General features: G+C 35.2%; 1 protein-coding gene across 3 annotated transcripts; it reads right to left on the reverse strand.

The window, feature by feature from the left end:
* Window positions 1-62: 62 nt before the first annotated feature.
* LOC139697599 (very long chain fatty acid elongase 4-like) lies at window positions 63-10,984 on the reverse strand. 3 transcript variants are annotated; one of them, XM_071596377.1, is made up of 10 exons: window positions 10,889-10,984; window positions 10,724-10,803; window positions 10,500-10,540; window positions 8,783-9,082; window positions 8,512-8,699; window positions 8,343-8,423; window positions 6,429-6,600; window positions 4,069-4,196; window positions 3,718-3,867; window positions 63-629 (listed from the first exon to the last, which is right to left on the reverse strand). In XM_071596377.1, the coding sequence occupies exons 4-10, from the start codon at window positions 8,904-8,906 to the stop codon at window positions 540-542; spliced, it is 933 nt and encodes a 310-aa protein (XP_071452478.1). In that variant the 5' UTR covers window positions 8,907-9,082; window positions 10,500-10,540; window positions 10,724-10,803; window positions 10,889-10,984; the 3' UTR covers window positions 63-539. The 3 variants fall into 3 exon arrangements, with proteins under 3 accessions (XP_071452478.1, XP_071452479.1, XP_071452480.1); XM_071596378.1 differs by having other exon boundaries at window positions 10,903-10,969; XM_071596379.1 differs by having other exon boundaries at window positions 8,783-8,887; window positions 10,724-10,940.
* Window positions 10,985-14,687: the final 3,703 nt, after the last annotated feature.

Raw genomic sequence — 14,687 nt, forward strand, 5'->3', positions numbered from 1 at the left:
ATTTTGTAGTCTTAAATGATTTTTTTCTGACATCAATTATGAATCTCATATTTATAGATTCAGTCTTCTTAATCATATCCCTTGACCAGTTTTATTAATATTACAAAAACAATGTTTTTTTTACAATCCAAATTTAGATCAAGGTGAGTTTCCAGCCTCTTTTCCACAGGAAAATAATGCTGTAACATTATGGCAGTTATCACCCTGAAACTCTACAGACACTTGTTTACAGGTTTCAATATGACACTTCGTTTTTATAGTACACACAATAATCCGCTCCCAACAAAATTTTACATCTATTATTGATTCACGTAATAAACAAAATATTATCAAATGCAAGCACTAAACATTGATGAGTGATTGTTCTTGGTAAGTTGCTTGAGTTATTGAGTTCACCCGTCTCAGATAAATACACAAATATTCATTCCTGGGGATGCTGCGTGCATTGCATTGCCTGAGGGCAGCGCACTTTTGAGAATGGCTAGGATTCATTGTGTAAGAGAAAATGTATCGTTCCTCTGCAGGAGAGATATTTACTTTCAGTTTTCTTTTTTGTGACCGTTCATAAGCACAGCCCTAGATGCTTTCTTTGATGATTTAGATGGACTTCCATAAAATACTTGCTTCCCCTGGAAAAATAATGAAACAATATGTAAAAAATGGCATTTTAAAAAAATTCATCGGCCAAATTAATTGTTAAGTTTAGCATATTCATTGACACTTCTCTCATTAATTTTAATTTTTATTTCTGAATAGGAAAGAATCGAAATTTGCAAAATTTCCAGTGTCATTTTCTCATTTTATCCATACACTTCTCGTAATAAATACGTGAGGACTGAATAGGTTATTCCAATTGTTCATGGCGTTAATGTTTAAAATATGGATCCCTGCACTATTATATAATGGAATGGAACTGTGGCTTGAAACCTTAATTAAAAGAACTGTATTGTCTAACCCGATAAAAGAAATTCCTTATAAATTTCTGATTTATGAATTTGATGGTATTGTGTATTCTTACTTTGTTATGTAGTGGTGCTCGATAAGCAAGTCATTAATTGTTTGACAGAAACAGCATAAGAACACAAAAAGGGCATTGCTACACTTAAAGCAGGGTACATAATCTAATTGAGTAGCTTCAGGCGTGATGTGGTGGTAGTCAAACATAATGCATAACTGATCGTAGCACTTTTCCTCTTGATACCAAGTGGAAAAGTGCTACGATCAGTTATTGAGTATTACAGATAATGTTACTAGTGTCATCAAAATGCTCTTGATATAAAATATCAATGCCCTGGTTTCTGTGATGATTTACTCATTTACCATTAACCCTTTAGTTAACCAGTATTTATCCTTATGAAGCTCAAAGCAATTATTCATGGAATTGCACTTTGAAATGTAACATATTTCCATGGTTGATATAAACCTATCAATTTATTGGATAGAAATTGTTTTATATTGGCCAGAAGAAAGGAAAGTTTTTGATAGAACATTTTAATATTTTGATACGATCAAAACGTAAATGCTTGGAAATGTAGTACATCTGATTTTAGTCTCATCATGACATTCTTATGATTAAAAGAAAATTAAAACTGCCTTTGGAATGTGAGTGACATTAAATAATTCTCTTAGTGAAGTTTAAAACTATTAGATAGTATAACATATTTATATCAATACCCAATTAATTGCATTGCTAGTTAGGTGTAACCAGATTAATGGGAATATTATAGAAGGGCTTGGAGAACTCAATGAGTAACCCACAAGAGGAAAATATGGAAATGATTTTTGCATGGCCCTGATTTGGCACAAATATGGCTCAAATTGGACTTTTATTTTGAATATTAACTGGGGCATCTTTAACAAATTCTGTAAAATGAAATTCCATCAGTTTTCAGGTATTTTAGAAATAAATCTATGAAACAGGGGCCGTCAACCTAGGGTTTACTACAATAAATCACTGAATTTCTCCCATTTAATCACATGAGTAATTGTATTCCATCCTGTAGAAAATACTAGGAATTTGCAAATAATTATTTAGTTTTGCCACCTCTGCAGTAAAAAGAAGTTGAAATGAAATTTGGAAAACATAATATTGAAACCTTAGTAATTGAGCAACTAGAGATATTGCAAATTCGCTCAATACAGCCGCTACATGTGTTGATAAATTGATTTGCATTTTTGCAGCTAAGAGCGTTTTCTTTGTGCTGCTGATACTGTAGAAACAAACTTCTATGTTGAATTAGTAATAATGGTTTAAAAAAATTATACTCATAAACTGAAATGACTATGAAAATCAGAATCTGGCTAACTTACGTTCTGTTAAGAATCCAAGTAAGCATTTAGAACGGAAAGAAGAAATGAAATTTATTTTAATTGTGGAATCAAATCATTGAACAGATTAATTATTATTGTATTCATTTTATTTCACTTAGGAGGAATGAAATCAATCTTGTTTGCAGGCTAAATTGTCAATTTTGAAGTTGCAAATAAGTACTTGATGCTAATATTATCATGGCAGTTAATAGGTTTGGCAAGTGCAATGCCTTCAAATGACATAATACACCCAATACAATTCAAAGTGCGAACATTTGCATATTTGACACAAACCACCCTCAAGAAACTTTTCATGAAAAATGTTACAAAATTTATATTGACTTTTCATTAATGTAGTATTTCTAATAATTCTGAAATATCCTGGTTTTTCGATATTCCTTGTCCTAGTACTTTCTTTAAAGGCAAGACTCTCTGGAGTTTTTCATGAGCAGTGGAACATTAATTTCGCGCCACTAAGAATAAGATATTAAACTGATATTTTGAACAGATAAACTGAATGAAAACACTGACAATTTTAAGATTGTGTAGGCACCTTTGAATACCAGTAATGGATTGGACCATAGTAAAATGCCCGAATTACCGCACCATTTTCCTTCCTAGGAGTATGATTTCGTTTTACATTTGGACAAAATGTGTTGATGATATAATATGTATAGCGTTAGCTTCTACACTTACTGTAGCAATGATTATCTCCATCACAATGTAGGTGACTGAAGTAAAATTTTAAAGTAAACCCTTTTCTTCAATGCAGGAGAACATAATTTTAGTTGGTATTTATTATCAAATATTTTTTTATGTTTGAGAAAATAATACAAAATATTCTCTTTATTTTTCTTAATTTTTCCTCTATGGTGCTTACGATATATGGAATTAGGAGTAAGACTTAAATGGCACCCTACCATTTTAACATTATCATTGAGCTAAATAATTACCTATTTATGCATCATAGCGTACTGTACTTAGAGGCATCTATTTTAAAAACCATCTCACTAATTTAGATTTGTACATTGGAAAATGGTGTTTTCATCTTTACACCCACACCAATAGAACTTTGAACATCAATTCCTAAGTACTCCTAATTATACTTGCATAAAATATAAGGAAGGGTTTTGAATTCAGTTAATTTTTAATTGATGGCATTTAATTGTTTTGAACATGTGTGTGCTGTTATGTAGTGATAATAATTACTTAAATAATTAACCCAATATAGCACACTGTTAAAATCATTAGACCTGTTACATGAGTTGATTAGGTCATCTTTTATCCAATATGTCCGTCGTCTTATACAAACTTCCTATCTATGGGCATTTTATAATTTAAGGATTTGAATATGTTAGTGTAGGCATTTTTCTTGCTTAAAGTAAAATATTTTTGTATTGAACTTACTTTTTCAACGTATGCTTTGGCATAGAAGTTACCAAACAGGACAATGAATGATACCATGTATATGACTAGAGCATATTGCATCCAGAGTGGGAAGTCACATCCATTTTTAATTCCATTTATTCCGAGAATCAAGGCAGTGGTAAACTGGACCTGTTTGAAAAGAGAGCATTAAAATTTAGGTTTTCAATATATTTGAGCTCTGGGCAATTTCATTTTCAAGTCTCAAGAATATCATATTTAATTGGGAAATTAACAGGTTCATGTAAGTTAATAATTTATTACATTGCATGGATAGAGTTGCTTCTCATGCAGTAAATTGAAGATGCCATTTACAAATGTAAGTCTACATACCAGCTGCAAAATAGTTAAATATTTCTTCCACCAGAGGTACTTGGACACATTTGGTCCAAAAGTTGAAAGGCCATAGTAAGTGTACATCAAAACATGGATGAAGCTGTTTACCATGGCAGGTAAAAAGGCTGTAAATAAAATAAGGTCAAAATTAAACCTCATAACAAGAGCTTTACATAATCAGTTGATCCATTTCATGAAGTGAACTTTATGGAGAGTGTATATATGTACATTCAAAAGTGATAACTTGAGTAAATATGTCTAATAACTGTCATCTTAATGGCAGTTTGTCAGTTATTCTGTTTGAAAGTTTTTTCACCAGGGTTATTGACTTTCAGTGCAAGTATATTAGGCCTACAGAACTTGGTGAAAGGCATTCATTCATTCTGGCTATCATTTTCTGCAACAGTGACTTGACATCATTGAATAAACAGAACAAACCCCTTTTTGATGAGAATTCATGCCAAATGTAAGAGACATAAGCCCTTGTAAGACCAAAGTTTGGTCCCATACTCGATATATTTGGTGATCTTGTATTTCATTATCAATTTGGAAGAAATCCCTCTAGAATTGGAATGTTAATTCCTTCATATTTTGGAAATATTCTTGAAAGTGTCAGTTCTTTCATCCATACAAGTAATTCTGACAACAGTGACTATGAGAAGCATCCACCAGCAGACATAGTGATTGCCTTTGGGTAATTAGGGGAAATGGATTGGCCTGGGAGTGGAGCAACCAAAGAAAGTACCCAACCCAATATTGTCAGTGGGTGGGCAGAGCAGAGACATCATAAGATAAGACAGCAAAGCCACAAAGAGCAGTCATATGTGGACGTATTCATTATAGATTCTGCATGAATCATGGCTGTATGCAGCTCTCCAGTTGACTGACATCTTCATTCCTTCATATCTCACAGCTTTTAAATGAACCACTATTTACTTCATGCATCTTATCCAAGGCATTCATTCGTGATTTTCGTTTCCTCTACATTGCAAAACTGTCTTTGAGTGAGCTGTGGGGTCAAAATTTGTTTGAAAAATTTTCTTAGTTTTATTTTCACTGTTTCCCACTTGCTCCTTTCTTCTCCTATTCATGATGCCATTCAACTATTATTTAATCCGTCCATTTGAACCATCTCACGGTCCAGCTGAACTGAATTTCCAATGATTCATATCACGTTATTTATGCTGCAGCCATCACTCTTTAATGTCTAGATGAGGTCTAATTGTGAATCCTATGTTTCTGTAAGCATATTTTCCTTCCAATCAATCCCTTATTGCTCTATACTATTCTGCTATCTCTTTCTTTCTCGCCCATGCCATTGCTGAGGATCCTGCTTCCCAAATGGCTTTCATCTCCTCTAATTCTAGCATTTAAGTGTTTGTTTTGTTTGCATAGTCATATGTATACTGTTTTGCCATTGGTCATTGTCTTGATTTTGTTTTTACGCTACTCTTACCATAGCTTAATCTAGTTTACAAATTGCATCCTTCTCCAAACCTCTTTATTTTTTTGCCATCAATTCAATGCCATCGACAAAAACATTCCAATTTCTTTCCCTTCAGTCCTGTTTCATATCCTAAGGGTTAATTTTTTGCCTTCTCGGCGTACATTTTAGGATGCAATGGCTCAATGACGATGGTGGAAGCTCTTTAGGGATTTCTTTAATCTTGGTTTTCCTCTGCTGAGTCATGATTTACTCATCTCAGTTTGTTTTTACTAAGGTCATGGACCACTCTTCTGTCGATAGGAGACACTTCTATGTCTTTCACAAGCATCTCAACTACACACCACCCATTCATATTAGCCTCATTGGAATAAAGGAATCATTTTATTCACTCTTAATCTGCTGCACTTCTATACGAAACATAGGAGTTAAGAACACCAGTGAAAAAACAACTCTACCACATATCAAACATGAACATTGTGAGGAAGGGGGGGGGCACTTAGTCCAATGCATCTGCGTTTCATGAAGTTATTCATGCAAAGGCAATTACATCTTTTGCAATATGCGTACTAAGATTCAATTTTACCAGTATTGTTATTATATTATGTATTTAATTGTGTGAAAGATGGTTTTTATGTGCTTCCATTTTTTATGAAAATTTCATTGTAGGCAACAAATGATTCCATAGTTATAATTTCTTTAAGTAACTATCTCACAAATTAATAGCTAACTAATGGTCTATGCAGAGAGAAAGTAAACCCCCCTTTACTGGACGGGTAAATTATGCTTAAAATGCTTACGACTCATGTTAAGCACTGAAAAATTATTTGCAAAATTACATTTGTGCAAAATAATTAATTAAATATCCTCGTTTTGTCAATGGCATTTCATCCCATTTAGACCTACTACTCACTTGATCCACTTGGCACCCATTTGATTCCTATCCACCACAGAGTAAACATGGTGGAGTGATGATATACATGGAGGAAGGTCAGCTGGTTTTCTTTTTTTCTTAGTATGAAGAAAAATGTATCACAGAATTCAAGGAGTTTTGAGAAATAGTACCACCAAACAGCATGAGTTATCTGTTGAGAAAAACGAATGTATATTCAATTTCATATTAATAATACAGTCTTCTTGTAATGTCATTTGGTTAATATTTATATAAATAATTATTTCTTTTACAATATGCATCAACAAAATACCATAGGGGAAATTGGTAGGGAAGTTCTACAACACCAGTCTGAAACTTCATACAAGTCTGTAATTTGGAAAGGTAGGATTGGTCATAATATCTGATTTGTCAATTTTGGGACATCATTTCCTTGGTGTCATTTGCAAACTTCCTCGACAGTTACCCATGTTAAATGTTTCATTTAGTTTGGAGCCTTTAAGTCTCAGGGAACTTCAATCCAAGGTTATGTAACTACTACATGACACTTTAGTGTTCATTCATTACGGTTCTTCACTTCAGTCAAATTTACCCTCTTGTATTCATTTCTAGAAATCAATGTTTTTGTGGTAAGAGTAAAAATTACTTTTTGTTAATTCAAAGTGAACTTCAGTCAGGGGGGAAATAGCGTTATTCCTTCAAATTTTCATATTTTTTAACTATGTATTTCATAAATGAATGTACAAGACACAACATATATGCTTAGAGGGCATAGGGTATATAAATGTACAAGTTCTTTTCCACATGAATGATGGTATCTCAGTCTCACTATGTCATAAGAGCACTTAAAATGTGCATTAATATATTTAAAACATAAGTAATTATTTCATAAATACTTCATAAAGTGCGTCCAATAGTCTCAAGTGTTGTAGCGGTAACATTCTGTCATCAACTAGCCAACAGCACTAAATCTTCGATTACAGCAGCAATGTAGGTAATCTAGTCATTCATTCGGATAATTTTGGAAAATTCATTGATGTAATTCATGATCAAAATAAATTCTGTGGCATATTTTTTTTAAGTTTCATAGTGCAGGGCAGAAATTTTTTATTAAAATATTGTTCGATTTAATGACAGAATAGCAGTAACTTATGATTTTTTTTTTCTTTTGGAATTTTAAACTGATTTGTCCCTAATTGTTCTTAAATAGCAGTGCGGGTTGTAGCCACTGATAGAAATATAAGTGGAAAGTTTTAAAATATTTGGAATTATATTAATTTCAGTCAGATTGTGTTTTCAGGCAATAAATCTGTGTTAATAATACTTAATAAGTTTTTTAATCAAAACACGAGGACAAGTCATTCATTATAATGGGGACCTATCCTCAGAAATCTAGATATGCTTTGTGCATTCCTTCATTTATCGCTAAAAATTAATACCAACACTAATATAAAAAACTAGATTCAGTTATATATTTCCAACTGTAAACAGAGGGTTGTTATAGGTTGTCCAATATCCAGCTATTTGGAAATAATTTCAGATATCTCTCAATAAAATATTAGCAGTTCCTTATTGTTTATTATATGCATAAATTATCTATACACCAATTCAAAAACTAAAGCATTCTCAGTACTTATTCAAACTTCTAATGGCTCTTTTTATATCTAAAAATAGTATATGCACATTGATCCAGCAAAAAAAGAACACCACATTTTTAACAATATGTTAATTTTTTAATTTAAGTAAAAACTATACCAAGTAAAAGAATTTCGTTATTGCCTGTCTCATAAGCATATGTCATATAATAGAATATATGACACACACTGTATTGTGTGCCAAGTGATGTGCACGGAGGACTTAATTGAGGCCCTGAGGCATCATTTTTAACCTTCTAATTAATTAGTTTTATACGGACAGACAAAATATGAGCCTTACCCTTATCTCATCTGGATGCATGATTTGTTTGATAGGCTGGCATACATAGCTGTATCTTAATCTTGTGGAGGCAATGAGCAACTGAAAAAAAAATGAAATATTGCATGAGAAAAGAACGCACATGATTTTTTCCAGAGTGCAATAGGAAAATTTATAAACATTATTATACCTCTATGCAGATGTAAAAATTGAGTGCAGCCATTGATAAATTATATGGAACAAGTGCCCATGTTAATTTAAATGGTTTCCTTTTATGCATGAGCTTTGGGCCAATCCAAACAATGAACAAGTACACTAACGTGTAAAGAAGAGTCGGCAAAGGTGAATCCACAAGTAGCCATCCTTTCGTTCGTACATCTGGAAAGAAAGTGCAATTGTGAATTAAGTTATCTCGAAAAGAAAACTTTGTCTTAGGCCATTTCACTTTTAAGTTCATTTACCTGCTAGCGACAGGGTCCAGAGATAATAGTTGTATAGGCCGTAAACTGTCTCCTGTGTAGAGTTGAGGACACTTGCCGTCATATTGATTCCTTTACTGAATATATCTGTGAGATACGGATTCATTGTTTGTTATTATTTTAGATTTTGCAGTAAGGCAAACATTTATTTTTCCAGTGCCAGTGCTGTTAGCTTATGTTAGTGAAGCTTTCATTTTAGTATTTTACTGTGCATATTTCCATTCCTCTTTTAAGTATTTTTGTTAGTTGGTTATTACTCCAGAATTGGAGGGAATAGGCTGTCTGAAAATTCAAGACACAAATTAACTCATGGTTTTTGCTTTTGGACACTTCTAAGGATGTGGTAAATATTATTCCTGTGATAGGATGTGTTAAGTACTAGAATAGGTTTGAGGGCAGGTTAGGTTAGGTAAAATAAATCAATTCCATGCAGATCTGTGAGCAAAAATATTTAGATGGGCAATGAGGCTTAATTAATGATATGCAACCACCTTAATTTTACGAATCTTTACTTTTTTCATTAAAGAATATAATCATATGATTTGATATTATTTTAAGTCCATAAGCTAATGATGAGCAGGAAAATGAAGCACATTACCATATATATATATTTATACTCAGATTGCAACAAAATGTATTCTTGTGCTACTCATTGAAGCTATTTTTCTGAAGAGTCGCAGGTTTTGGGAAAAACTAATGTTTTAAGCACATCCAAAATGGTCTTAGAAGGTACCACACTGTAGAGATAAAATCGATACACCTATAAAGATTGTAGAGACCACATGCTTCCCTCGGTAACTTTAAATTGTGAGTAAATGATAGAAGAAAATGAGGACACTGTTCAACAGAAGATAAATTGACTGATTAAAGTGCAAGGATTTAGTGACGTGCATAATTGCTAAACTCGTGGCTGCCAAGTAGACAAAAAAAGATGGCATGTGTGACCTCAAATGCTTATTTTTCTGTGAAAGCAATGAAACGGAGACAAAAGAAAAGGACGATGGTGCGAAGAAAGTGGGATTGAGTGACCCAATGCCCTCCGCTTTTTGTCTCCTTGCCCTCGGCACTTTCTTCCTGCGCGTGAGCATCATCTTTATTGTCATTCCACGCGGAAAACCGCCGTCGAGACGTACCTAGGCCGTTGGCTAAATTCGGTAGAAACGGTTAAGCCCCACTAATGAGAACATCTTAAACAAATCAACTACGCTACCGCCAAGATATTTCGTAAATTACTGAAAAAAATGCCATTGAATTGTGTGTTGACTACTGTCAAAATCTCATTTTGTATTTTTAATTTGCCCTAGCGATTTTTTATTGCGTTCATGACAACATAAACAGGTGGTCTTTCGGAACAGGTGGATACGGTGACTGCCTTCATTAAGAGTGGTGTGGTCCTCAAGTGTAACTGCACGAAGATGGTGCTAAGTGTGTAGGGAGTTCTTTGATGTCTAACTTCGATAATCGGTCCCCCTTCCCCCATTTATTATTTTATATCAATACTAATTCAGTCTTCTATGCACTCGTTGAATCCTAATTATGGCAGCATTCAATGCCTAAAATCATTTTTTTTCATGTCAAATGAAATTCTAAACGTTTCTGTTAAGGAAAGTGTGCGAATTACAATTCTACAACAGCGAAAGCACGTGCAGGATGGGTGTCCTTGCATAAGGTCTATGTCAGATACTGGGAACTCACTCACCAAATTATATCAAAAAGCTTCACGTCACATCCACGGCGGGCCTGTAGAAAGGAGAAGGAAAGGTCATTAGTAATCTTCACAAGGCACACAAACACATCCCACGTAACTGTAGGCTCCTCTGCTTTTTGAAATGCACCCTGGTGAAAGGGATTTAAGGCTAGTTGTTTTTTTAAATCCCAAGTATGCGGTGGAAAGAGTAACAGGTTCTTAAAAGGAAAACAAACCAGAAGCCTCCACAGTGCAGCTGACTTCGATTTTTAAGCGGATTCCCAGCTTTCCCCTTTGCCCAACAATCAGATGCCGCCTAAGTCCATGGGATCAGAGGTTATGGTTGGATCATAATGACGAAAAACCTATCGGCTAACTCCAACAAATAACCGGAGTTTTACCGTTCACCACATACAATCTTAATGATTCGTTCTCGAACGGTCGCACTTATAATCGTGGGAGGTCAATGGCGCCATGAATCACTAGACCGATCCCCGCCCCGCCTACCGGGCACACATGGGAGCCGAAATCGATACCGTCCCGGAGCTAAGCGTCGCGACGCTCCGTCTGCCAGCACACTCGGCGCCATTTTCAATAGCGCCGGATTTGAAGCTACCAGGAACGAGGATGCTATAAGTTAATTACGAAAATTGCCGCCTTTCCTAGGCTAAAATGAGGTCGCTTTTAGATGGTCGGGAAATCGTTGATCCGAACGCAGAGAACGTGGGTTTCCACTCGATGGTGGAATTGGACAAGGCTTCAAACGCACCTCCTTACTCATACGGCTGTCCTTATCAGCGCTTGTCTCATCCTCTCCACGGATAAAACATCCAGTAGCCTGTTGAACTTAGGCGTGATCGGTTCCAAACGTGCTTCGTATGTGCGAGAGAGAGAAAACCGCGAGGTGTGATTTCCTGAAAGAGGCTTCAGGAAATTTTTAATCGTTTGATGAGGAAAAATTGATGGAACAAGAGAAGAGAAATGAAATTTGGGCATCTCCCAAACAAAGAACTAACACTTGCTTCAGTTAATATTATTATTTTATTTTTGTCAACTAACAATATTCCGATTTTTTTGCTGGAAAACGAATACAATTTTACGATGTGGGCATCGCCACGGTTTTTTTTAATGGACGTATCGAGTATTATTTTATGAATCGCCTCGGATTCCTCGGTTGCCGAGACTCCTCTGTTTTTCGTCCGTGTGTGGATCGGAAAGACGAACGAATTAATGGCATGGCGTCATTCGCATTTTTATCATGTAGTAGCACTGGCTAAGGGCAATGAAAACCTTTTTAACTGAGTGACAATAGCAAGAAGAGTAAGGCCTTGCCCTGGAATTCATAGCCGAAGAGAGGTGTGAACCCACGACCGACTCGGGACGTGAGCATTCTCGCTGAAATCCAAGTCATATTTTCCCAAGAATTAACGCTTCATGGATTCATAAATTCATCCTTCATTGATACGCTCGTTTTTAATAGTTTAGTATTTTCAACCCTTAATCTAACGGTTTCATATTTGATGGATATAATATTGAGTGGTTTTGTTTTTTCCACATGAATAGCTTTCTCACACCAGCATAGAATGAATCCTTTTAAATATCTTGGTTGTCCCATTTGATTAGACGAAAGCGTAAAACATTCAGAAATCATTACAAGTACTCGGTAAACTTCCCCTGGATGGAGTCATTTTCAATGGCTAGCACAATACTCGGAAGGTTCGCAAAAGAAGGTCGTGAAAATTGCCAGGTATGTTCGGTGTGCAGGAATCCAACGGACATGTCGGAAATTCAAATCATCTCCGTAATGGATTTTAATATCCATCCATCAACGCTGAGGATGCTGGCAGAAGAATGGACCATCAAGAAAGTTGAGTAGCTGATGGCCGCGGTCGTTTTCTGATGAATCACTGAACAGGAAACACGAATTTAGGTCACTGACACGCGTTTCAAATTGATGTTTCAAGCTTAATGATTGCTTTGTACGTGGCATATATATATATATATATATATATATATATATATATATATATATATATAATATTATATATAATATAATATTTATATATATATATTTATAAATATTTTGCGAAAAACAAAAACTTGAGCAGTATCATCTTATTCCCATTGTTAATGGTTTAACTGCGTGTGGTCCGCGTAAACCTCGCTAGTGAAATCTGGAGTGAGGTCCATTGAGTTAATGCTGTTCATAATTTAATTTTAAAAGTACCCCTTAAATTTCCGGCATCTTTCTTATCACCGAAAAATTTCTCAAAATGAAGTTGAATTTTCCAATTTTTGGGCGAATAAGAAGATCCCGCTGTCATAACTGACTCCATGAATGATTTACTCGTAAATGTGTAAATTAAGACTTCGTAAAATCTAATAAAATTTTAACTTAAGGGAATCCGACAAAGGTATCAACTTTGCTGCAAATCATTTTTTTGAACTCTTCCATTTTTAGTATCAAGCTATGTTTAAAATTTTCTCGTGATTTCTAAGATTTAAGTTTCATCTTTAAAACTTTTTTCGGGCGAAGACAAATTAAATGATCTAGAAAAAATATTTCCGGGCAGAAGAGTAGAACGAAAGGTACGTTCTCCATCGAGCGCATAGTAGTCGATAATTTGGTTAGGTGTGTAATTATATTTTTTTAACAGTTACACATTTCAATCTAATGCGTGATATCCTAATTTATTATTCCACTGACTTTACCTGTCTATGCCATATCGTTGGGGGTGGATCGCTTAATGGAAACTTGAAAGGTAAGCCAAGGAAAACACGATCCAAGTTCAGGTGAGATGTTCGCCGGGCAATCATAATCTTCCTGGGCCGAACAAGAATTTCATTAAATTGACGTTTAAACTTCAAACATATAAATTTCGCCAAAAGTTAGAGATGTTCTCAACCTCTTAAACAACATTTGATAAATATCGTAGAATCTTAAAATTTCCCATCACTTTCCATTCAAATTAGCTTAGGGAACGGAAGGGCAACAGGTGAGCCGCGCGCATTCTGGTGTTAATTCATATTTCAGTGTGAGAAGTCTACAAGGCTTGGAAGAAATATTTCCCATTTCTTAAGGCGTTGATTATCACACACTTCTAGCTGCTTATATTGGCCTTGAAAAAAATAATGGAAAGCGCAAGGCTGAAGGTTGAAAATGTTGCATGAACGAGAAAACTCGTTCTGACATAACAGCGACCACGAAAATTCTCCGTTTACTCAAATAAACCTGTCTTTCCACTCTCTCCGTTTCCAGTGCGAGTTCAAGAACCGGATTCGGCACACGATTCAGCTGTTGGGGCAGGCTCGCGAGCGCGTCATCATTTGACGAGTGGCCTTTTCCGAATTGAAATCCAGACCTTCGGCACACGCCATCGAGAAGAGTCACTTTATCGCATAACTGAATCCATTTCCGAATATGAATCTATTTTAGTGTGGAAAAAATACCAGTTCATATACAAATAGGTTATATGTATACGATTGTATACGAGCGAGTATATATGTATACCAGCGAGAGGAAATGTATCGTCCAATAATCTACCGGATCCTTATGACTACCGCCATGACAGGTTCTGAAAGATTTCATTTGCCTCCCAAAATTAGGATAAACCCCTTATTACAATACCGAAGGGTTCCAAAAATCCCTGTAAAATATCATAGCTGTGACAAAGCGAACCCCCAATTCCCACCACAAATGCTAGAACGAAAGAAACCCGACGTCGAGTCTAATCCACGAGAGCATTGAGTGAAGTCTGTATTTAATATAAAAAATAGGGCGGCAGCGATATATCGCCATGCTAAAAGATTCTGTCCGAGGTGAAGTTGTGGTCTCCCACTTCACTCTCCGAGTGAACTTAGCCACGATAACTTACCTCGTATAATCAGAACAGAGGTATTTTTGACCGAACCACCTAATCTAATCGGAAATTGGCAAGGGCACGAGAATGTTCATCCTAAAGTGGGCCTCATCAAAAGCTTTTAAATAATGTATCGTAACATTGTCATTCCGAAAAAATAAATTTAAGGTTGTAATTTTTCATAATCAACCGCGATGAAAATACTCTCACAGCGAATTTCCGTCACATCGAGATGCTGCAGCAGACTGCCGAAATAAGGCTTCCAAATACAGAAATAATCTAGACTAAATAGATTGTTGTATTTGGAATTACCTCGTGTGCGTAAAGTACTATTATCTAA

This window comes from Hetaerina americana, unplaced genomic scaffold (assembly GCF_022747635.1).
Source record: "Hetaerina americana unplaced genomic scaffold, ioHetAmer1.1.p SCAF_8, whole genome shotgun sequence".
NCBI lineage: Eukaryota > Metazoa > Arthropoda > Insecta > Odonata > Calopterygidae > Hetaerina > Hetaerina americana.